This window comes from Diceros bicornis, chromosome 11, assembly GCF_020826845.1.
Source record: "Diceros bicornis minor isolate mBicDic1 chromosome 11, mDicBic1.mat.cur, whole genome shotgun sequence".
Taxonomy (NCBI): Eukaryota; Metazoa; Chordata; class Mammalia; order Perissodactyla; family Rhinocerotidae; genus Diceros; species Diceros bicornis.
In genome coordinates this window covers 7,347,830-7,372,745 of record NC_080750.1, presented here as the reverse complement: position 1 = coordinate 7,372,745, position 24,916 = coordinate 7,347,830, and the positions used below count along the sequence as shown (strand labels likewise).

The 24,916-nt window shown below is 39.6% G+C and overlaps 1 protein-coding gene across 2 annotated transcripts in view; it reads right to left on the bottom strand.

The window, feature by feature from the left end:
* The window catches only part of ALPK1 (alpha kinase 1), a 113,495-nt gene that overhangs the window by 51,459 nt on the left and 37,120 nt on the right, over nucleotides 1–24,916 (bottom strand). Inside the window, exons 2-3 of one of the 2 annotated variants that reach the window (XM_058549920.1) lie at nucleotides 7,989–8,220; nucleotides 3,515–3,669 (exon numbers count right to left, since the gene is read on the bottom strand). In XM_058549920.1, coding sequence (XP_058405903.1) covers nucleotides 3,515–3,669; nucleotides 7,989–8,109 — 276 coding nt within the window. In that variant the 5' untranslated portion in view covers nucleotides 8,110–8,220. Of the gene's footprint in view, nucleotides 1–3,514; nucleotides 3,670–7,988; nucleotides 8,221–24,916 lie in introns of those variants that run through there. The other variant, XM_058549921.1, reaches the window with a different exon arrangement.

Genomic DNA, 24,916 nt, shown 5'->3' with positions numbered 1-24,916 from the left:
AGCAATAAATAATTGGTATCATCTCGGGAAGACCCATCTACCTGGGGAGAGGGCATAATGTGCAAATACTGACCGGCCATTACAGACACATTAATCTCCCATCTCTCCAGGTTTCTCCGGGGGCCTACTGCAGGTGTTTTTTCTGGGAGAGAGCGGACAAACCCTCTCAAGTCAGCAAGCTTTGTGTAGAGTGTAAAGGAGGTTGGCCTCTGCCATAAATTTCTGTCTGTGGCCACACACCAAAGGAGAAAAGACTGGGGGTGGGGGAGGAGAAGAGGGGAGTGGGGAGGGAGGAAACGGGGGAGGCAGTGGAGAACAGAAAGCAAAGCACAAAACACATATAATTTTCCTTAAGTTCAGCTTAAGAGAGTAACATTATAAATGACCCTTAATTTCACCAACTCAGGCACTGAGCACAATTCTATGCTTAACTTTGAGCTGTTATTTGTGGAAATAACATAAAAGGCACAATGTCTACACTCCAAGTGTAATGCTAATTTTAAAAATGGAGGGGAAACTTTTCATGAGAAGGATTGATTTCAAGGCAAAAAAAGAATCATGGAAAGTTTAGATTTATGAAAAAACACTAAGAAGAGATAAGACAATGGAAAAGACAAACTCAGCAGCCTTTAAATATTTTTTATGTGAGAACAGAATCTCACAATTAATTGATTATTAGAACATGGTCATCTGGCTTCAGTAAAGTATAATATTGAAACCAACGGATAATGGGACAAAAACTAATTATGGAATTTATTCAAGATACTTTTGACAGACTAAGATATTAAAAGTATCATGAGTTCGCAGGGTGCTATAGTTCTCTGTGTTTACAAAACAGAGTGGGTTAGCAATTGTGCACTTGGGGTCTGACACAATAGGAAAGCATTCTAAGAGTCTTGAGGAGGTGTGGTGGCTTAATTTATAGCTTGCTGGGTAAGCTAAAGAAAATGATGCTCAGAGTTCTAAAAGCTCTCAGGTTAAATACATTAGGGGCTAAAGAAGCCTAATGAACTGATTCTTAGAGCTGCCACTGTGTGAGCGTGTGAGCTGGGCACAAACTTCTTAAATTCTCCGTGCCTCTATTTCCCCCAGTTGTCACATCTGTGCAATATATAGTGGGAAGGTAGAAGGAATAAAATGGACTCTTAAAACAGTCTAACAACTACAAGCAGCTTGTCTCCCAACTCACACTTACCCCCAAATGCAGCGAGACAAATGTTTTAAAACACCATCTTCAGTTCTCAGCTAATGTCACTATTGGCTTTGAATGCAGGGAGGGGGATCTGGTGACTGCAGGATGGAGCGACAGGGGGAAACCCTGGTAGTGGGGTGCTACATCTCGGCCTCTCAGCCCATGTTCGAAATTCAGAGGAACTTTCTAAGCCCTAAAGGTCAAAATAAGGGTCCCTCCCTCTGAGCAGCTGTCCTACTGTCAACTTCCTTGGAAGGCTTGTGAAGTTCTCAGATGCCACCAGCCAGATCACACAGGGCTTTCCAAGCAAGTGAAGCGACTACCAGCCCTGTGCGAACTGGCTCCAGTCTAAATGACGGCTCCCGGAATTGATGGGGAAGAGACTTCTCTGGTTGGTCTCCTACCACCTTCACTCTGGAGTCCCCTCTCCTCCTCTCCTCTTCTCCACTCACACCCCTGGTCAGCCTCTCTGACTTCCCCCCTCACTCGGCACACTATTCTCTTCTTTAAGACAGTGGTTCTCAAACCCCAGCATGTATCAGAATCATCTGCAGGGCTTGTCTAATGCTGACTGCCAGACCCTCACCCCCAGAGTTTTTGATTCAGTAAGATGGGATGGGGGCGGGTGGCACAAGAATGTGAATTTCCAACGAGCTTCCAGCTAATGCTAGTGTTATTGTTGGGAGGTCTTCCTTTAAGCATCACTGCTTTCAAGCTGCACTGTCCAGTAAAATAGCAGCCCTGGTCACATGTGTCTGTTTATATAGAAATTGATGAAAATGTAAATAAAACTAAACATTCAGTTCTGCAGCCATACTCACTACATTTCAAGTTCTCAAGACCCACATGTGGCCAGGGCCTAATGTGTTGGGCAGCAGTGACACAGAACATTTCCCTCACTACAGAAAGTTTTCCTGGAAGCCTATAGCTCGCTTTAGAGTAAACAGGTCTCAGGGCTTCTACTTGTGCTTCCAATTCTTCACGTGGGGCTTCCTGAGGGAGAATTGGAAGTGGGACGGAGGAAGGGGCTCTGAGTCACGGTCAGACCACTCACGGGTCTGTTCACCTGGGCAAGCTAATCTCCCTGCACCTTAATCTTCTCATCTGTAAAATAGAGATGATAATGGTAATAATCACTGGAGGGCTATTTTGAGAATTAAAGGAGATGATGCATGTGCAAGCACCTTGTAAACTCTACAGAGAGATACAAACTACAGTTATCACTCCGTCCCAGTTCTCCACCGATACCAAGCACACTTATTTAACCCCCTGGCTCTCCACTGCATTCTTCCAAGTATTCACTTCTCTTTGCCTGCAGACCCCAGGCTGCTTCACCCCAGTCTGTTTGGTTTTTTTAGCGGGGGAGGAAACGTGGAGGTTTCTATTAAGTCTCCAAAGATGCTGTAATGTGTACACAGATCAGGGGATATTTCCAGGATTTATGTTTTGATAGGCGAAGACAATATCTATACATTTATTTCAGGATGACCCAAAAACACATTCCCAGGAAAACTGATAAAATAATAGGATATTGTCATTGCTCGTAATGCCTGGTCTCTGGACAAATATATATATATTATGTGAGAAAAAATACATATAAGCCTATAGACTCTCTTTCTTGACAATCATCTGAGAGAATGTAGGTAAAAAACAATGCTACCAAAAAGGACAACAGCGCTCCTTGTGGCATCCCCAGAGCCTGAGCCTGAAGTCTGAGCTCCCATCCGAGTGCATGTGCTATTCTTGAGGCCCACTCCTGTCCGGGCTGGAGGTCCGAGCTGATTAATTTCCAATAGGTGAGCTGAGGGAGAAGCATGTGAATGACTTTGACTTGACGCTTCCTGAACAGCCTGCCTCATGAGGAAATAAGGGAGTGAAGAGGATCCTAGGTCTGGGAAGGGACGTGCCAGACTTCCATAGCTCAGACAGCAAGTCACATTGATGAAACAGTGGTGAATTTGTTTTTAAGCTACCCAACTTTTAGAAAGGAGCATTTCAGAATAAAAATGCTACGAGGCATGGCAGAATCGAACTACTGCTTCTGGCCCACTGAGGATCTGTAAATACTTCAGGGTGACAGGTTTCTCCTTAGACCCTCTGACCACCCTTCTTCACTTTTACTTGCTTTGGCTTTCCAACAGACGGTCTTACAGGCAAGAGACGCTCTCTAAAAGCTATTTCCCCACATTAGTCAATCTGGCAGAGCTGACCATAAGGGTAGGGGCTGTCTGATGCTTCAAAGAAATTTAATCTATTAGACTGCTTAGAGGCTAAATGCCTCACTTGGGGAGTCAGAGGCACAGGTGGTGCGGCTCTTCCTACCAGCAACTGCTGCAGCCCGGCGCCAACCACGTCCTGCAGGTTTGTTTTGTCCTCTGGGCCCACGGCTTGTTTGTACTGCCACTTTTCAGGCACGAAGGGCCACTTCATTTCCTTTGCCTCCTGGATCAGGGTCCTTAATTCGCTGGGGAGTGAAGCTGAAAAGGTCAGAGTTCAGGTAAGGAAATTGCAGTCAAAGAAAAGGCTGTTGAGTTACCAATGTTATGTTGAAGCACCTCAGAGGCCAAAAAATGTTTTTCTACCTCTTGCTGGCTAGTCTGAGCTGGTGGCTCTGACTCGAAGGATAATAGCGCAAAGCTATTTGTCAGGCGGGCCCTGGTCTACTTTGCCCTACAGGTAGATTGGGGTAGTCAGGCATTAAGAAAGGTTTTTAGCAGGAAGCAAAGCACTTTAGTGACTATCTCTGCATGAAGAATCAGAGAAAGGAATGGAGGAAATATTATTTTCCCTGTAAAATGAGAAAGGGACTGAGATGGAATGGCATTTGTGGCTTGCGGCAGCTGGGTCATGCAGAGTCAATTTGTACAAGCTCTTCGTACTTCTCCAAGACCTCGCCTTGCCTCGCACTTTCACTGTGGACTACATTTGAATGGAGACATTGAATACGAAAAACCCAAATGAAATTGGAAATGGTATCAGTTTGTTCTGAAATGACCTTATTTCACATTAGTAGATAAATTCAATCTCTCTATGGGTGCCAAGCCCACATATACAGGCCCACAATCTCCTGTCCCAACTTGGGAAACCTCAAATGCTCTGGAAACTAGAAGATTTTTTTCTTAAGTTTGGCACTCAAACCAGACTTGAATTGACTGGAGGCCGTTTACAATCTTGTTTATCCTACCTAGCGAGATTAGTTAAAGATTTTGCTGCAAAATTTTAATGTTTGACTACAGATGCTGCCCCAGCTTCTGCTGGAATGTGAATATAACAGATAGTATGTGCACCATACTATCTTCCTAACATTTGAAAAATTCTGAATTCTGAAGCACTTGTGGGTCCCAGGGTTCTGAATAAGGGATTATGGACCTGTATATAGACTTCCAGCTACACATCTCTAGGTGCTTCTCTTGCAGATATCTCAGACTTGACATATCTAAAAGTGAACTCATCGCCTTTTTTCTAAATCTGTTTCTCTCTCTATTCTTTGTTTTGACGAATGCTACCATTCTCTGAGTTACCCAAGTCTAAAACCCTGGGGTCAGTCAGGGCTTTTGCTCTCTCTTCCTCCCTGAACCTAACTGGTTATCCAATTCTGTGGATCCTAAGATCCATTTCCTCCTTTTCATTATCAGTAATTCTTGTCTGAATCTCTGCTTCCTATCTCGCCCCATCCACTCCATCTTCCACATTGCTGATCCCCGTTTTGCCAAAAACAAGATGGACCAGGCCACGGCCCTGCATAAGATTCTCTAACGGTTTTGCACATCCCGTCCTTGCTGTTTGCATTGCCCTCCTTCAACCCCTGGTGATCAAGCTCAGGCCCACTGAGTTCAGCATTCAGTGCAAACATGGCCGCTTCTGGTCAGCCTGCCATGACCTCCAGTGGGGTTGAGATGCCCTTCCTGAGTGCTCCCGAGCCCCTAGGTGCATGCTTCTTTCAGCCTTCATCCCACTGCTCTGTAACCACATCTGTGCTCTCACTGGGCTTCAAGATCCCTGAAGACAGTCATCGTATCTTATCACTTTTGTAAATCACACCATGATGATTAAAAGAAGGATTAGTCTTATCTCTACGTGAGATGTGCTAAACAGGGCAAAAAGGATATGACAGAGAGAGTGAAAAATGAAAAGAAGAGAAGGCAGAAATGTAAGGAAATCTCCTAATGGGGAGGGACTGCTTGGCATTGAGTGGATATCATACAGACCACACCAGTAAGTGATCCAGATTGACCACTGAGGATGACTTACAAATATCACCCTGAAATCACCCTCCTTCTATTCATCACCTCAGAGCTACTGAGCACCTATGCTGAACAGCACTCCTCCAACGAAAGCAGAGACGTGGGGCTAGGGACCTATGTGGTCACAATCTGCTGGAAAGCCTGGCTCTCTCACCACTGACATAATTTCAACCTCTGAAAATGTTTCCAAGATATACGTAGGGAGAACTTCTTAAATGACATTTCTAAATAGTTGGGAATAGGATGACTATTCAGTCCTATTTGCTTAGGACATTCCTATATGGTCTTAGTGTACTTAGTAAAGCACTCCTTTGTGCTCTCAAAAGTGTCCCAGTTTGACTGATAAATTATTTGTTCACTCTGTCCGCGAACGTCAAGCTTAGGGGTCAAATGAGCAGTCAAATGACAACAGAAATGGGATTTCTGGATTCATAGAATTTCACCATATTTTGGCACTGAATAGTTTAAATATTTTCAAATTTCTTCATGATGATGGAGCAAATCTATTCTTTACAACTGATTTTTGCCTCCTCCACACCACCCTTTTCCTAAGGTCATGACAGGACGTGGATAGGCCATGGGGCATACTGAAATAGAAGATGCCTCTGAAATACGTTTTAACAATATATCTCTGTTTGGATTTCAGTTCCTTCTCTATCTCTGGGGAAGTTTCTAGGGGTAGTCACCCATGCTGACAGGGACACTTTCTGAGGAAAAAGGATGGGGTTGAGAGGAAGAGGGAAAAGAATAAAAACCATAGTGTTCGTGTTGGAGTCCGCTGGCTTGCCCTGTCGCCATAAGGGACCCTGTACTAATGCCTTCCTCTTGGAGCACATGCAGTGGCTAGTGGCGGTACAACCGGCCCACTGGAGCTGCTCAGAAACCACCTGCCAAGGGAAGGGGTCTGCGTTCACCCTGCATCCAGTTGCGCCAATAGTGCTCAGTGGACCACAGAGCAGCCGTGGGGATGGTTAACGTTGAGACTGTCGATGGCTCAGCATAGGAGTTCCCTCCCTGCTGGTTTATGGGGTTCAGCCAACCCCAGCAGTCAGCCCTGACTGAGCAGAACCTCCTCTGCCTCTCTGATCACTTACTTCCCCAAGCAGCTTACCTGAAGGCCCCTGGCTAATTGAGTGATTTCGCAGCCATGATTTGCCTTATCGGGAACTAAACTGATTATTTCTCTTATTCTGTGGCACTTGGGATGAAAATGCTACCTGACTAGGGGCTCAGAGTCTTCACTGGGGAGAACACAAAGCTTAAAGAAATTGGGGCTAAAGAGACAAAGGACGTGATGTAGTAAAAGGACAAGAGAAAAACTTCAGTGGAAATAACAGAACAGAACACACTGGCCCTGGAGAGAACTAGGACCAGCACTTGAGAATTACTGGGGGTGTTGAGTACCTGCCAGTACCTGACAAAGGACTGACACCTGCCTGTGTGCACTCAGGATGACTGGCACGTGTAACTGACAAGCCAAGTCTCACACTAGGGTATCAGGCTAGTAAAGAAAGAAAATGTCTAAACTAAGATGGTGAAACGACTGGACATGGGGCATCTTATCTTGAAAGGAGCACAGGTTACATGAATGACAGGTTACAGAAAATTAAGACTTCTACAGGCACCTAAAAGCACCTGTATACAAGAACATGGGGAAAGGACTCTCTACCAGAACTTTTCCCATCACATCATCACAACAACAACAGAACAGATGGGGGGTATGCGTTTTATACGGGACTCTTACTTCTGTAAAGTAAGCAAATCACTAAAAATACCAAAAAAATATTAAAAGCACATAAAAGGGACACATTTATAGAAACGGAGGAAAATTTATTTGAATGCTAAAAAGAAATCTAAGGAAAAAAGATTACCTCTCTAAAACTTGCTAAAGAAGAAATAAGAATTGCTTTAACTTTCTGGACTTTGTGATTGAAACTTCCTAAACAATGACTCATCTAAAACTATGAATGGCACAAACTATAAAATGAGCAAAAAGCCAAGTTCTTAAACCCTGATAATGATGCACTAAATATTTATCAGTATGAGTGGATTTATTTTACGAATGGCATGTGAATACAACATGAGAAATACATTGATGATCAAAAAGAAGGAGAGATTGGACAGATGAGATGACACATTTATGGAAACCGTAGAAGTCTATGGAAACTGATGAGGCACAAAAGCCTAGTTTGTAAAAAAGTATGTGCCACCATTCAGAAGTTGCTTCCATTTTTTAATAATTGAAATTTATGTGCACCAGCCCAGTTGGACCCTTTGTTCTTCTTGAACTAAACTGTTTCTTGTAGCCTCATGTTTACTGAAGCCTGAAATTAGAACTGACAGCAATTCACTGCAACAAAGTGGGCTTCCTCCCATGCCCATCCGCCCGCAGCCCGTGTCCCATTCATGCCCTAGAAATCCACTCATCTCTCGGTGGTCGTCTGCCAAGAGAAGAAAAATAGGGCAGAGATGAGAACGTGTCGTTCAGGCTGGGGAGAGGAGAGTGAACCTGTGGGCTGCCCTCCCCCCAGCGCCTCCTGTCAGGACCTCACCTCTGCACCGCTGGTTCTCGCTCTTGTCCTCCTCGGACACATCTGCCGTTTCCGACAGAAGCTGGTCCAGCATTTGCTTGCACTCTTGCAGCAACACAGCTACAGCTTTCTGATTATTCATGATGGTTACCCTCCCTTGACGATGAGTCAAGTGTCCCTGGGTCTACGGTGATCAATTACTTAGGAGAAGACATCGATTCTCAATAAAAGAGCCCCTTCAAGGCTGAAGTACCTGGTGAACAAAAGAGGGGGAAAGATGATTAACTGAAGCATCATCAATTATGTGTAAGACTCAAGCAGGGAGGGATAATAGGGCAAACACATGAAAATACATGACAGCCCCTGAGGACTTTATTAGGGGAGTGTGTGAAATGACTGCAGGCCTGGTCTAGATGCGCAGCACCTCGAAGGCATTGGAGAGCAGAAGGGAGAGGGTCCTGGTGCAGACCCCGTTACCCAGGGTGAAGCCAGTGGAATCACACAGAGCTGAGTGAAATGAGTATTCCCTATGATTTATGTATCTTCTGCATACTTCACATCAGAGCCTCTGGATCCCAGTGGTACCACACTTTCTGCCTCTTTGGAAGCCTACAGGAAGCATCTGGCTAACAGTTCTAATATTCAGACACAAGCACATGGTCATATGAAGTTTAGCACTCTCATAACCCACCACTGATTTCCCCTGTGCAGTATTCTTCATGGTATTTAGCATCATATAATTTGGACCAAGATAGGCAATGCCAGATGCCAAATTTAAAGCTCTTCACTGTCAGGCACATTGCTAAATAAAATAGAGAAACGATATCCCAGAAAACCCGGTTTCCTAGATCTATAATATGGATGGATCTATCATATGAATGGATGGATCTACTTATATTCCCATTTAACATATATATTGAGAGATTTATTTCATAAATACGAGTATATTGTAATGAGCTATTGCAGTCAAGGTAACTTCAGAAAAAAAATAATTCACTGACAGTACAAAAATGCCTTACAGATAAATACCAAAAATTTATTTGATTAACAGATCATTTTGTTTGCCTTTCTTTTATTAAAGAATGTACGTTATAAACAAAACAAAGGAAGTTATTCTCTTTCTGAGTTTGCCAGAATAGACAGCAGAGCTGCTGTCTGGTTTAGATGTTCTTGTAAGGCATGCAGAATCTTATTACCCAAGCAAGAGAACCTGAAAGGGAAGAAAGTCATAGTCATACAGATGGCGCTGCTCGCTCTGTCTCCTAGCATCTCCATGCAGTGAAGTAATCATGGGAAATTTAAAGTAGTGAATTATTGTGTTGGTGTTGGGGTAAAACGTGCTTTACTACCCGATGGGCTCACTCTAAGAAGTTGGTTTTGAATTTGAAACAGCAAGAAAACATTTTTTCTATCTTTTTTCTATTCCATGACTTAACAGGAACAGAAAATGAAGTGTGAGCTAACAGTGTAATCTAAATTTTGTATTTTTCATGCTAACCTGGCTGGTATATTCTGTATGCATTGGGTTTTAAAACACATACACAAACCCATACATTCTTTACACACATAGAACTGTCAAAGCAAAGTTTTAGGAGGCTACAACCTTGTTTCATTAAAAGAATCATGTATTTGTTGATGAGGAACACAAGTAGGGTTCTTGAACACAAAATTCTTGTTACTTGAAAGAGCATTCACATACATGAGATTGTGAAGAATTAGTTACTGGAAGCATCTAAACGTGTGCGTGTATATACATATGTATATATTTTTTTCTTTTGCTGAGGAAGATTCACCCTAAGCTAACGTCTGTGACCAATCTTCCTCTTTTTGTATGTGAGCTGCCCTCACAACATGGCCACTGACGAGTGGTGTAGGTCGATACCTGGGAACCGAACCCAGGCAGCCAAAGCAGAGCACGCTGAACTTAACCACTAGGCCACTAGGGCTGACCCTTAATCTCTTTTCTGTTTAGGCATTTCAGAAAGTATCCCTGCATCAATTGGGTTCTTGGGCTTAATGGTTTTCAATGGCACTTTTACCTCAAATGTTTATTAGTCAATGTTTTATGGTACAAACTGGCCATTAGCTTGCCTTTCTAAGTAAAGAACCAAGCAGTAAGGGCTGGTCAGGGAGCTAATTAGTGGACTAGAGTGAGCAAGAGGCCTTGCAGCAATGATATCCCATTCCCACCATACCCTGAAAAGGGGAGACGGTGGCTATACTGAAAAGTTAGTATGGAGATTGAGAAATGCAATTGGTTGTTGAGAAGGTTAAGAATAAACTTTGCTTGGGATGAGCTGTGGGTGAGTAGGACACTCACTTCAAGTCCTAAATTAAAGCAATAAGGGAATTTTCTTTCCTAGGATCCTTTTTTAAGGACTTCCTATAGAAAGAGAGGTGTAATATGAAAATATGAAGAGCTCATGTATGAAGAAATAAAACTGCATTATAGTATAATTTTAATAGCACATCACCCCGTTGTCTAAAGGCTTATGATCATGTTTTATCGGTGCTGTTTCATCCTCTTAAGGTAGGAAGTAGTCTTCTGTTATACTGGCAAATTAAAGTGAACTTTAATTGCTCTGTTTCTATAAAGGTTTTAATCAGAGACAGTACATAGCAATGAAAAGAGGACCTAGAAGAAGGAAAACTAGTACACGTAATAGTGCTCAGCAGATATTTATGGGCTAATTCCACTTCATTCTCTATCATTTACTATTTATGACAGCTCTGAGATTCACTTTTGAGATTCACTCTTCTCATCTGTAGTTTGAGGGGTTGGTTAGAACCATTGTTAAGATCCTTCCAGGTCTTCAGTTACATACTCAGCAAGAGTCTGGATAGACCAGGTTGTCTACTGCTGAAGAATATCTGATATTTATTTACTGAAAAGTTCCTGGTTCTTTTAAGAAACTTTAAACATAATACTTTTAGGTATACTTTTCTCTGTGGTTTAGAATTGTTGGCTTGAATCTTAGAGGTTGATTACTAAATAAATACACATCTTTGCTTTTGTTTCCTCACTTGAAACCCCAATTCCTAATGCACCGGATCATAAATCTCTTCCTTTTGTCCAAGTGCTGTGAAGTAGAGATAAGATACATGGTTTTGTGAGGGTAAACAATAGGACTTATCTTAACCATTTGGGTAAGGCCAGGGCAGGTGCAGGGCAGCTTCCCTGAGGATGTGACGCCTGAATTAAGCTCTGAAAGAGGAACAGGGCTTAATGAACTTAAAATGGTGGGGAATGGCCCTAACATAGAAGGAAATACAGAGGGACTAAAAGAAGGCCAGGTTGGCTGAACTAGACATAAAAAGAGAAAATTGATAGGCAGTGAGGCAGGGGCTTTGCAGGGCCTTGTGTGCCAGGTGAGGATTTTGTGTTTACCCTCAGAGTGCTAGGAAACTACTGGAAGCAGTAGGAACACAACCAGATTTGCATTTGGAAAAGATGGTTCTGTTTTGGCTGTAGTATGAACTGGGGGCGAGAGGAAGAGGGTGACTGCAGGTAGATCTCTTAGGTACTCATGGCAATAATCCTGGTGAGAGACATCAGGACTTTGGACCCGAGTGATAGTATTAGAGAAAGAGAAAATTGGACAGACCTGAGAGCTGTTTGGGAAATAAATACAGTATTGGTGTTGGATGGATATGAATAGTCTTAAAGATGAATCCCAAATTTCTGCCTCACCATAGCTCAAAACTGAACGGATGATGTTACCATACTTTGGGCCAGGGATCATAGAAGAGATCTTCTAGGAAAAGACATAAATATATCTTCTATTTTGTATTTCTAGCAATAAAGATAGTATGGAAGATAAATCACGCTGTCCAAAATAAGCAATCAGACTTTAACCAAGAAAGCTTTTTTAAAAAGGAAGAAGAGATGTCCAGGATAATTAATGTTTAGTACTTGTGACTCCCCAAAATGTACTAAAGATATTCTTTATACTTTTTAAAAGTTATAGCATTTTCCCCTTTCTCTGTAGAATTTAGGAGAAAAAATAGGAAGAAAATACTGTAATATGAGAAACACTTTGGAATCCAACCATCTGTCCAGACTTGTATGGTTCATTGTTAGACATAACAGAGGCTGGATCCCAGGAAATTTTCCTTCAGGCAACAGTCTTGCTGGAAATTTTGGTCAGCTTCATTTATAAAAGAATCATTTTCAATTTCAACACATATCAATTTTTTGCCCCCCTGAACTGTGGCACTCTGAGCTATACATCATTCTAAATTGAATAACGGGAGTTTACCAATATTTTTTGTAATCTATGGATTATGTTTTCTATTTTAAAGTCCGCCTCATATCTTTTTCTTAAAAATCAAATAGAAGGAGGCCAGAAAAAACAATCAAACATACAAACAAATAAGTCTAGAATAACACTAGATACCCAACAATGTAGAATCATACAGTCTAAGGCACACAAGCACACACATAGCCATATGGTCATGTATTCATATATTCTGTGTTTTATTTTGACATATGTATGCTTTAGTTCTATTGATGACTTAGAATTTAGCTGAGTGGCTGAGTTATAGGATAATTGATAAATCAACCATCATTAAAAATAAATCAGTGGATTATTCAAAGTCCCATTTCTTTTAGCCTTTGTGTTTGAGTTTTTTTCACTGGACAATTAGTATCTCTATTAGGGGGTGAATCAAAGAAAATAAAAGAACTTTAAAGATTTCCATGGTCTGCTGGCTGCCACTTCTGTAATAATCCTCCAGCCAACTAGTCAGAATCCCTAAGTGTGAAGATGTGCGAAAGTGTAAAGTATAAGAGATGGTCTGTACTGTCAAGGAGTTTACAATATAATTAGAGGAAAAAAACATAAATACATAAAAAAATGAACTCTACAAGGCATATTACAATTATAATTGTATTCCAAAAGCTCAATTTAAATTATCTTTGCTGGGATTCAATTAATGGTTGGTTGTATTTATAAGCAAGTTCACACAGCTCATTTAATTCATATGTACATGAATACTTATACTAGAAGTACTTTTTCATCTACATTCAAAATCATTTATCATATTTTTTTTATGAGAAAAGGTATTCTAGTCTCCAGTGTAGGACAATAAGAATACATTTCTTCAGTCAAGCACCAGCAATGACAATTGAGCCTTTTCCACCCTTTCATCCTCCGCTGAGCAACCCCACACACAGACTCTGACCACTTTCAGAGGTGAAAGTGGAGAAACAACAGGAGAAAGAAAAATCTGATTGGAGAGTAATCCAGCTGTGGGGCTTGGATAGATATTTTTGGGGTAACAGCCATTTGTTAGCATTTTAAAATTGCAGAAAAGGGAAAAGGAGAGGCAAGTTCTAAGTCACCAAAAACATAAGGAGCAGACTTTTATTTCTAGCAGTATGGAAGACTATATGCCCTGACCAACACTCCTGCTGAAAATAACTAAAAATGCTAGAAAAGCATTTAAAAATCTCTACAATATATCGATGAAATGGCAAGAAATGAAGGACTACTCAGAAGACAAAAACCAAGTAGAAACTGGAACCCAGAAAGTTAACCAACAGAGAAGCTAGCGTCTGCCTTGAGTGTATTTGCCAAACGCTGTGAGCTGAAACTTTGGTTTTCAATATCTTTGAGTGTGGGAGGATAGGAAATAAAACCAAAGGCCTACCCAGGTGGGAAGTATAAGAGGAGACTGCCCCCCTGCATAAAACTGAGATCCTAAAAGGCTGTACCTTCAGTGTAACAGTGGGCTAAAAATAAATCCTCATCCTCTCCCCCTACTTCCCAGGAAAATTGCCTGTGGGAAAACATGCTACTTCATGGAGGAGAACAAAACTTTTTCCTGAGAATGTGATGCCACACGGTCCACAAAACCTCTAGTTGTTAATTATTTTAAAGTAAGTTATTTAAAAATAATCTACGGTTGGTAGTTTTCTCAGGCAACTGGTGAAATGAAACATAATCTTCTCTAAAGGAATCTGCCTTCAATACAAGCTTCAAAGAATTCCCACCTAAAAAATACCAAGAAATATGAGCTCCTGGTCAAAGCTCACAAAATGCATAAGGCAAAAAGAAACAACGAATGAAAGCAGAAACAACAGATAGTAAAATCAGACCCACAGAGACTTTAGACAACGGAATTATCAGATATAGACTACAAAATATACAGGTTTTGAACTGAAAGAGTATGTTGAATGTGTGAGTAAAGAGCAAGAAACTATACAAAGGTACAAGCAGATTGAAAAAGAATCAATTACAATTTCTAGAAATAAAAAATATAATAATTAAAAATGTTAAATTCAATGAACCGGATATATTTGAAAAGATATTAGCTCTGGCTGAAGACAGAATTTTTGAACTGGATGATAAATCAGAACATCACCTAGAAAGCAACAGAAAAAGACAAAGGGATGGAAAATACAAAAGAGAGTTTAAGACGGGGCTGACCCAGTGGCATAGCGGCTAAGTTCACGTGCTCTGCTTCTGCAGCCCAGGGTTCCCTGGTTCAGATCCTGGGCTTGGATCCTGAGTTCATCAAGCCATGCTGAGGCGACGTCGCACATAAAGCAACTAGAAGGATGTACAACTATGGCATACAACTGTCTACTGGGGCTTTGGGGAGGAAAAAAAGGAGAAAAAGAGGAAGATTGGCAATAGACGTTAGCTCAGGGCCAATCTTTCTCAAAAAAAAAACTTAAAAAGACAAGAAAGTTCATAGGAAGAAATGTAAAAAAAAAAAAAAAGAGAGAGGTTAAGAAACAGGGAGCATTGATGGAAAAGGTCTAGCATATGTCTAATCAGAGTCCTAGATGGGAAGAACAGGAAGAAGCAGAAGAAATGTTTGGAGACATAATGACTAAGAACTTTTAGAACAGGGGGCCGGCCCTGTGGTGTAGCAGTTAAGTGCGTGGGCTCCGCTGCGGTGGCCTGGGGTTCGGATCCCAGGCGTGCACCAATGCACTGCTTGTCAAGCCATGCTGTGGCTGCATCGCATATAAAGTGGAGAAAGATAGGCAGGATGTTAGCCCAGGGCCAGTCTTCCTCAGCAAAAAGAGGAGGATTGGTATGGATGTTAGCTCAGGGCTGATCTTCCTCACACACACACACACACACAAAAAAACCTTTTAGAACAGAAGGAAGACAATAATTAAAATACCCATAATCCTCAAGCAGGATAAATAAATAAACAAAAATCCAAACCTAGAAATATCATAGTGAAATTAGGGAACACCAAAGACATGAGAAGATCTTTAAAATAGCCAGAGAGAAGAGACAGATTACTTTCAAAGAAACAACAATGGATTTATAGCTGGCTACATAAAACCACCAATGAAAAACTAGAAGACAGTGAAAGGATATCTTCAATATGCTGGGGGAGAAAGCTCTGCAAAGTAAAAATATTTAAAAATAAACATTAATTGTTCTGTACTAAACAAATCTCTAAAGTATGTACTTTAGATAGAAGGAAAGTGATCACAGATGAAGGGCCTCAGATTCAAGGAGAAATAATAAACAACAAAAGTGGTAAGTTATTGGCAAAATATAAACAAACATTGATTGTATAAAGCTACAACAATAACAATGTCACATGGGATAAAAAAACAGAAAAATGCACATACAAACACAAACAGCATTTATGGCAGGAGGAGAGTGAGTGATGTTAAAATGTTCTAAGATCTTTGAATAGGTTAGGAGGAGGGGAAACATTAACTTTAGGCTGTGATAAAATTTCTAAGATAATTCCCAAAGGTTGAAATAAAATATATAACTTTGAAACTAGTAGAAAGAAAAAAATGAAAAGAAACAAAACAATCTAAAAGAAGGCAAGAAAAAAAGAAAATTAAGAAATATACTTCTAGGGCCGGCCCTGTGGCTTAGCGGTTAGTGCGCACGCTCCGCTGCTGGCGGCCCGGGGTTTGGATCCCGGGCGCACACTGACGCACCGCTTCTCCGGCCATGCTGAGGCCGCGTCCCACATACAGCAGCTAGAGGGATGTGCAGCTATGACATACAACTATCTACTGGGGCTTTGGGGGGAAAAAAATAAATAAATAAAATCTTTAAAAAAAAAGAAATATATTTCTAAATAACTCACAGGTCAAAGAAGTCATAATTATGGAAATTAGAAAATATTATAGTGGAATGATAAATGCTACATATCAAAATGTGTCGAATTCAGTCAAAGTGGAATGTAAACAAGGAAGAGTTAGGATAAATACGAAGCACAAAATAAGAAGGTGGAAATAAATTTAAATATATCAGTACTTCCAATAAATATAAATGAACTAAATGCTACAGTAAAAAGATAGACTAGATTAAAAAAAATAGCTACATGGATTTAGTTAAAGTGTAAGAATATAGAAAGGTTAAAAGTAATAAGATAGAAAAAGATATGGTAGAAAAAACTTAAAAGAAAGCTGGTGGGGCTCTATTAATATCAGACAAAATAGACTTTCAGGCAAAAAGCATTAGTAGAGATAAAAAGGTCACTTCAAAATGACACGTGGTGCAGTTCACCAGAAAGGGATAGCAGTTCTAACCTTGTATGCATCTAGTAACATAACTTCAATATATATGAAACAGAAATTGAAAGAACCATAAAGAAAAACATGTAAATACATAATCATATTGGAAAATTGAACACACCTCTCTTAGAGACTAATGTATTAAGCAGACAAAAAAAAAAATCAGTAATGATATAATTGATTGTATCAACACAATTAACAAACAAACTTGATCTAACAGATATTTATGAAACAACATACCCAACCCAATAGCAGAATATACATTATTTTCAAGCACACCTGGAACATTCACAAGAATTTAACACTTACTGTGTCATAAAACAAATCTCAGCAAATTTCAAAGGTTAATATCATACAGATGACATCGTATGGCCAAAATGCAATTAAGTTGGTAATCAATAACAAAAAGAAGACTAGAAAAACCCTTATACAGAGGAAAATTAAGAAATATTCTTCTAAATAACTCCAAGGTCAAAGAAGTCACCATTACGAAAATTAGAAAATAATATAATGGAATGATAAATATTACATATCAAAATGTGTGGAATTCAGGCAAAGTGGAATGTAGAAGGAAATGTACAGCTTAAATACTCATAACATAAGAAAATTATGGAAAATTAATGAGTTTAGCTCACATAACCAAAAGTAAGGAAATGAATAGAAAAAGTAAACTAAAAGAAAGTAGAAGAAAGGAAATAAAGATAAGAATAGAGATTAATAAAATAAAAAACAAATATTAATAGGAAGGTCAACAAAATAAAATTCCTTCAGAAGACCAATGAAACTGACAAACTACTGGCAAATTTGATTGAGAGAGATAAATAAAGTAGGATTAAAAATCTTGGGAGGGGGCATTACAGATGCTATGGAGATTTTTAAAAAGCTAATAAGAGAATATTAGAAACATTTCATACCGATAGTTTGAAAACTTAGATTAAATAGGCAATTCCTATAAAAATATAACTTACTTAAAAAAATCAAGAAGAAATAGAAAACTTATATGGTCCTATAATCTTAAAGAAATTCAATCAGTAGTTGAAAAATATTCCTACAAAAAAAACACAGCAGGAACATACACTTTTACCAGCAAAATTCACCAAACATTCAAGGAGCCAATAAATCCAATCTTGTGCAAAATATCCTTGAAATCAGCAAAAAATGGCTAAAAAATGTAATTGAATAAAAATATACCATTTACAATGGAATAAAATTTCAATTTATAATAAAAAATAATGTATATGTGTATATAAGTATATATAAAGTATTTAAGAATAATTCTAATAATAAATATGCAAGACTTTTAGAGAGATATTATAAAACTTACTTCATTGAAAGACATTAACGAAAATCTAAATACATGAGGCGATATCCCATATTAGTAGGCTTGAAAACTCAATATTATTAACATATCAATTTTCCCCAAATTAATCTTTATCTTTAATGCAATTCCATTCAAAATCTCAACAGCTCTGAGTGTCTTTGTGATGATTCTAAAATTAATGTGGAAGAACAAAGTTCAAGAATAATCAAGATATTCCTAATGAAAAATATCAAGGGAGAAGAGAGGGTGTCCTACCAGATGTCAATAATTAATATAAAATTATATTAAATGATACAAAAGTTATTGGCACTAGGATAGACAAATCAACCTTCTAAATAAAATAGGGAGTCCAGCAAGAGATCCACATACATATGGAAACTTGATTTATTACAGAGCTCAATATATGGCATTGAGCTAATTGTTGTTTTGAATCAATACTAGTAAGATTAAAGACTTAAATGTGAAAGACAAAACTATGCAACTTCTAAAAGAGAATACTTAAAAAGAATATTTTCATGACCTTCCGTTAGGGAAGAATTTCTTAAACACTTGCAAAACAGCAAATCATAAAAGAAAAGATTGATATATTTAATTAATTGGAAAGATGAACTTCTGATTAGTAAAATGACGTCATAAAGAAAGTGGAAGACAAGTCACAAACTGGGAGAAAGTATTTGTGACATACGTAACTGAGAAAGGATTTCTATCTAGAATATATAAAAATTTCCTGTAAATCAATAAGAAAAGGACAACCAAATAGAAGAAAAAGAATGAGCAAAAGACTTGAACAGACACTTCACACAAGGAAGCAGGAATGGTCAATGAACATATGAAAAGTGTCCAGCCTCTTTAGTAATCAGGAAATACAAATTCAGACCACATTGAAGAACCGTTGACAACTTTTTGATTGGAAAAAGTTTTAAGTTGGATAATAATTGTCAAGAACTGTCAGCAGGGCCGGCCCCGTGGCTTAGCGGTTAAGTGCGCGCGCTCCACTGCTGGTGGCCCAAGTTTGGATCCCGGGCGCGCACCGACGCATCGCTTCTCCGGCCATGCTGAGGCCGTGTCCCACATACAGCAACTAGAAGGATGTGCAACTATGACATACAACTATCTGCTGGGGCTTTGGGGGGAAAATAAATAAATAAATAAAATCTTAAAAAAAAAAACAAAACTGTCAGGGTTAGTTAATCCCATCCACCACTGTTGGAACCAACAGTTTGGCATTATCCAGTAAAATAAAAGATGCACATACACTACAACCCAGTGTCTACTCTTAGGTGTATATTCTAGTTTAGGGAAACTCTTGGATCTGTGTCTAGGGGATATGTATAAGAGTGTTCACAGTGACACAGTTTGTAATACGAAACAAACAAAAAGAAACAATCCATATGTCCATCAACAGGAGAATGGACCAGAAAATTGAAGTATATTCATACACTGCAATAGAATAAGCAAATGAATGAATTACAGTTACATATAACAACATGGATGAATCTTAGAAATACAAAAAGCAAGTCACAGACGAAAACATGCATAAAATTTACAAACATTCATAGCTAAACAATATACCATTACAGGGTACAAGTATATATGGTAAAATTACAAAGAAAAGTAAGGGAATGATAGACTAAAAATTCAGAATAGTGGATTTATTGAGAGAAGAGTGAAGAAGACGGGAAGGAGCTGTATGTACACAGAAGACTTCAAAGTAAGTGGTACGTTCTTTTACTTAAATTGGTTGATCTGGGGATATTCGTCACGTTTTGTGTATATTACACCTATTTTGTAATTTTTTTTTATCTATTTGACATTTAACGAAAAAATTAAAAAGAATAAAATGGAAACCCAAGTCTAGGAGTATTGCATAACTATCTAGGAGTATTGAAAAATAGGTAATAAATATCAGTTCTTGCCCTTAGGGTTGGAGCCAGCGATTCCATTGAGAGACAGTAAAAGAGCATTTCAGAGCAGGGAGGGGCACTTGAACAGGGATTTCTTAAGAGGGTAGGATTTGGAATAGCTAATGATGGAAGCAAGGAAAAGAAATCCAGTTGGGGAATGAGGCGAGCAGAGACTTCAAGGAGGAGATCTTCACCTTTTGTTGGGAATCCATGAGTAAGCACAGGCTATTGAAATAATTGATAAGACAGGCAGTTTGAACTATTAGTTTAGCAAACACTAGATTGCCAAGAAATCTTTTCATTGCATTTATAAAGAAAACGAAGGAGTGTGCTGTGATTTTGAAAAAAAGAAAAATTGATTTTAGGAAATTCTATGAAAAGTGAAAATTAAGTTCTTTGCTATGGCTCTTTCATATCAAGATTTCCAGCCTGAGGGCCACACCTTGTTACAATGAGCGGTCCGAGGCCAAAGCTGTCCCTTCCCTCCATCTCTCTTGCCCTTGTGCCCCACCCTCTCCAGTTCCCGGCAGCTAAACGTGTTTAGCAAACTTGACTGCACAACAAAGTGCAATGCGAGTGTTCCGGGTCACGAATGGGTTACCTGCCAGCCTCGGGAAGAAAGAAGAGGAAAAAGAAAAGGCCATCACTGAAGGGATGGCTGCTCTTTCTCCCCGGCTACAGTTACCCACTCCATCAGCCATGGTGACATCTGATGAACTGTTAGTCCGGCCCCCATGGCTAGAAGAGCCACATCTTAGGTCAAGGTGAGTCAAACCTGCCATCTGGTTCCGCTTAAGCCTCCTGTACCTATGACTTTCAAATGGTCCTTCTAGGAGAGTTTTCTTTGCATTTCTGCACCCCGAACGAGAGAAGAGCGCTCACGTATACTGACTCCGTATGTCCCAAAGCCAGAGCCGCCAGGATACCGGGAAGCATTCACAGAGCGGGAAAAATGATTTTATAAACTTTGAAGGGTCTTTAATCTGAGGAGTATCCTCTGGGAAGCAGATATTGTCCACCCTAACTCTAGCTAAATGATTTGAGCCCTGCAGAGGCGGTGAAGAGGCAGGAGGAGGTTGAGTAACTTTCCCAAAGACCTAAGCAGGGATCAGGTAAGAATTCAGGGGTTCTGACTTGTCCTCAAAAAACACTTTGCTTCCCATTTAATAAATATCAGAGTTCTGGAGCAAAACACAGCAAGCGTAACTTTGCTGAAAGAGAGACAGTTCTCTCGTAAAAGAGAAATGTCTTTAAATGAAGAAATGGACTGGTCTGTGCTGCAGTGGAGGAGGCAACTGAAACGCTCTGTTTACACCTACGCTGCTGCTGGCTCCAGGGCTGGAGTAGGAGGAAGTCCAGGTGGCGGTGTGGTATGTGTATGGAAATGGCATGAAGCATATTATGAAGTAAAATTGCCAGGGCTGTGAAGCATTACATGCTTTTGATGAGGCCAGCAAATGTGAGGATTAAGGTTAATTTTGCAACAAAATATTTTCCAATCTGTGTTTATAATTCCCACAGCCAAGAGAGTTATTTTGCAAAGAACCATGTAGATTTTGAAGTTAGAGACAGCCCACAAAAGAGTAGTCTATTCTGGAGGAAAGGGAAGAGGGGGCTCTGAAATTGTTGGAGCAGAAAAATGAAGCCATTGAACTGAAGAAGTGCAGTTTAGCTGTCTAAGTCATCCATACGCAGCCAAGTTAAACACATGCGCTTTGCAGTCAGGGTTCTAGGGTTTAAATTTCAGTTCTGCTACTTGCTAGCTGAGCAGCCTTCAGCAAATCAGGCTTCAGCTCCCTCATCTGTAAAAAAAGGGGCAACCATGGGACCAATCTCACAGCGTGTCAAGAGGATCAATTGAGTTAAAATACGTAAAACAGAGAGAGCATTGCCTAGCATGTAATAAGTGCTTCATAGGTATCAGTTATTGATATCAATAAAGCTTTCAAGAAATAAAATTTCAGTTTTTAAAAGATCACCCAATTTCTCCTTAGTTTACCTTATTTAGATTTGGTTTCCTTGTTGGCTTCATTAGTGTTTATGGTTTTGAGAAAGAAAATTGCTTGGCTTTGCAAAGACCTCAGGTGCTTGATATTTTTCCTGTATAAAGCCGTGACATAATGGAATCACTCCCTAAATGATTCTCCAGACCCACATTCAATTAACGAATAGAAACTCTGTTAGAGAATTGAAATATTATGACCAGTTAGACATTTTCAGGAGGAAAGATGAGAGTTTTATTTGCTTTTAAAAAAGACTTAACCCCAGCCCGCTAGATTTAATCAGCTGTTTGCCTCCAGCGCGCAGCCGCTCCTCTGTCTGAGGTGTCAGAAAAGCGAGCCCTGAAGTGGGAAGAGAAAGGGCGTCCATCGGATTACAGATCACAGCAACACCCAGCCCCTGTCCTCTTCTTCACTCTGAGACAAAAAGCTCTGTATTTATTTTATACTTAAAATGTCAAGGGCACCTGGGGGTGGGCCTCTGCACTGGGGTTGGCAGACCACACTCCCGGGCTGACATAATACAAGTCCACCATGTGGCCGCATGATTCACACAGCGTGTGCATGTCACCAGCAACCATGGGTCTTAGCAGGGAGCCTCCTGCTGGCCTGGGAACAAGGGCTGAAGACTTGTGTTTCCTTGAGTGGCAGGCGACTGTGATGGAGAACCGCGCGGAAAGCCACACACTTGGAGGGCCCAAAGGCAAAAGTACCCTCAGTGGGGCAAACATCCTCATTCCAGACTACTTCAACAGAGTGACAACCACGTACCACCCTGCAGCCAGGGGCTCTGCAAGACAAGGAGGCACGGCAGGAGTTTATTCCTCATGTGGGATCTTAAGGGGCAAAAGAGTGTCTATAAAGAAAAGGTAGCACATTTAAGTTTTTGTTTACTTGCCTCTTGACAAGGCTCCTGAGCATCCCACAGTATATGCAAATAAAGAGTCCTTCACGTGGCTCAGCTTAGCCAAAAAGACTTGATTAGAAAACCTGGCCTACTTCTGCTTTGTCCATAACCTGCAGAGAGCGTCCAGGCCCTCCTTGCATCAGGCTGACTCGGAAAATGAGGGCAGTTTTAGAATTTCAGGATTCTATACTTTCTAGAAGAGTTCTGTTACTGAGTAAAATGCTGCTCAGTCACGGAGCAAATGTGCTCAGAGCGTCAGTCACCTGATTTGGGGGATAACTTGATTGTTTTTGAGCCACTTCACTCACTTTCTTTGGTAGCTCCTCGAGCGGAAGACCTCTAATTTGCTCCTTTCACTAATAAGGAGTATGGAAATCTGAGACACAGCGTTACCTCTATTCTTTGCTTTTAGTTAATGAAGGAATATTTGCTAGTATAGCACTAACAGTGATACAGAAAAATTTTTAAAAATGAGTAAATCAAAATAGGCAGTGAAACACATGAGCTTTTACGCAACCTATTACTGGCAAAAAATAATTATCTGTTTCCTACTGTTTCCTTAATGCTTGGCATTAATAGCTAACTTAGAGGTTTAAAATATAAAATAACATGTACTGTATTTGCAAACTCTTGAATGGTAGTTAAGCATTTATTGAGTACCCATTATATACTGTTCTTGATAGTTTTAAAGGTTACCAAGAGATAGAATAAACAGTTCCAACCCTCAAAGACAACCTCATTGGGGAAGTAAAATAAATATATAACTCAACCTGAGAAAAATTCCAAAGCCACAGTCTGACTCACAGGATGAGTTTACTTAAATTTACACCAAGTTGAAGAATTCATTGGATCCTTCCCACTATTACAGAAGAAAAGGCATGCATATTAGATCTTGGCAAAAGAACATGGAAGAATTGGGGTGATTATCTTACTTTTATAAGATTATGTGAGGATGAGGAAGGTAGCAAGTAATATCGTCCCCATTTGAAGAAAGTCAGAAGTTCACACAGAAGCTGACCGGGATTATCTGCTGGGGTTAGACACAAGCTTTCAAACATCCAATCTGCTGTGGTTTTACCACTCTGTGTCCTGGCTTTTTTTGGGAAGGAACCAATAACCACACTGAAAACCAGGATGTATTATTTTGGTAGATTGTTGATTCTATGACAGAAATGTAAATTCTGGTCTGTTTAAAGAAATGAGTCTGGTGTTTGATTCTCAAATTTTAAAGCACTTAAATAACAATTGCTGTGTTTTTCCTGGGGAAAACGTATCCTAACTTTGACCTTGTTCACGCTGCAATATAATTCCAGAGGGATCAATGAAGGGGAAGGAAAGAATTGATGAGGTCTAATTGGTGATTGCATTTATAGATTAATACTGACAGGGAGCAAGTTTGTCTCCTCCCAGAGGCCCCAAAATAGTCTACTGAGAAGTAGGGTCATTATTTATGAGCACAGTGATTTTTCCCTTTACAATAAACATTATAATTATTATAAGTGAAACATTCTTTTTAATGGTAGTAAGCTTAAAAATTAAGTTCTGTACTGTCACGTTTTAAATTTCAGCTACGTATGCAATCCTCTCTTATTCTTTGCACCATTTCACACAGCAAGTTGTCTTGCCCTGAAATCAAAATGTGAAAATAATATACATTTATTTAAAAAGCATTTCACCTATCAAAACCAGTAAGACCCCACATGGGGACAGAATGGGCCAAATGAGTGGTCGCCAGCATGACCCCAGAGCAATTTCATTTCCATCCGTTTTAGATAGTGGCCTCCACGTATAATTTCATTTGAAGCTGATAAGTTTGGAAAACACTTATCCAAACAAATCGGTGAAGGTGGGGTAGGAGTAGAATAATGATGCAATTTTTATTTTTCAATAAGATGACAAAATCTTATTCTAGGAGATTCTACCACATATCACAAAAGATACCAACCACATAAATCCACAATGAAAGTCATCACGAAAGAGTATTCACAAAATCGTTGTGTCATGGAAGCAAAATCATTAATTTGTAATGTGAGAGGCAAGTAATCAATTTTCTTTAAAAAAAAAGAGTCCCCGTTTTCTGACTGCTAATATTAGGTCACAATAAATGATATTAAGGAATTAGTAATTAGTTAATTTTTAAAGTGAGATAATAGTGGTTATGTTATAAAAGAGTTCATATCTTTTAGGGAAACACTCTGAAATACAAATGGAATTATCTGAAGTCTGAGATTTAGGGCATGGAGGTGGGGAGAAAGTAAGGGTATAATTTAGGCAAGATTGGCTATAGATCATTAAATGTTGAAGCTGA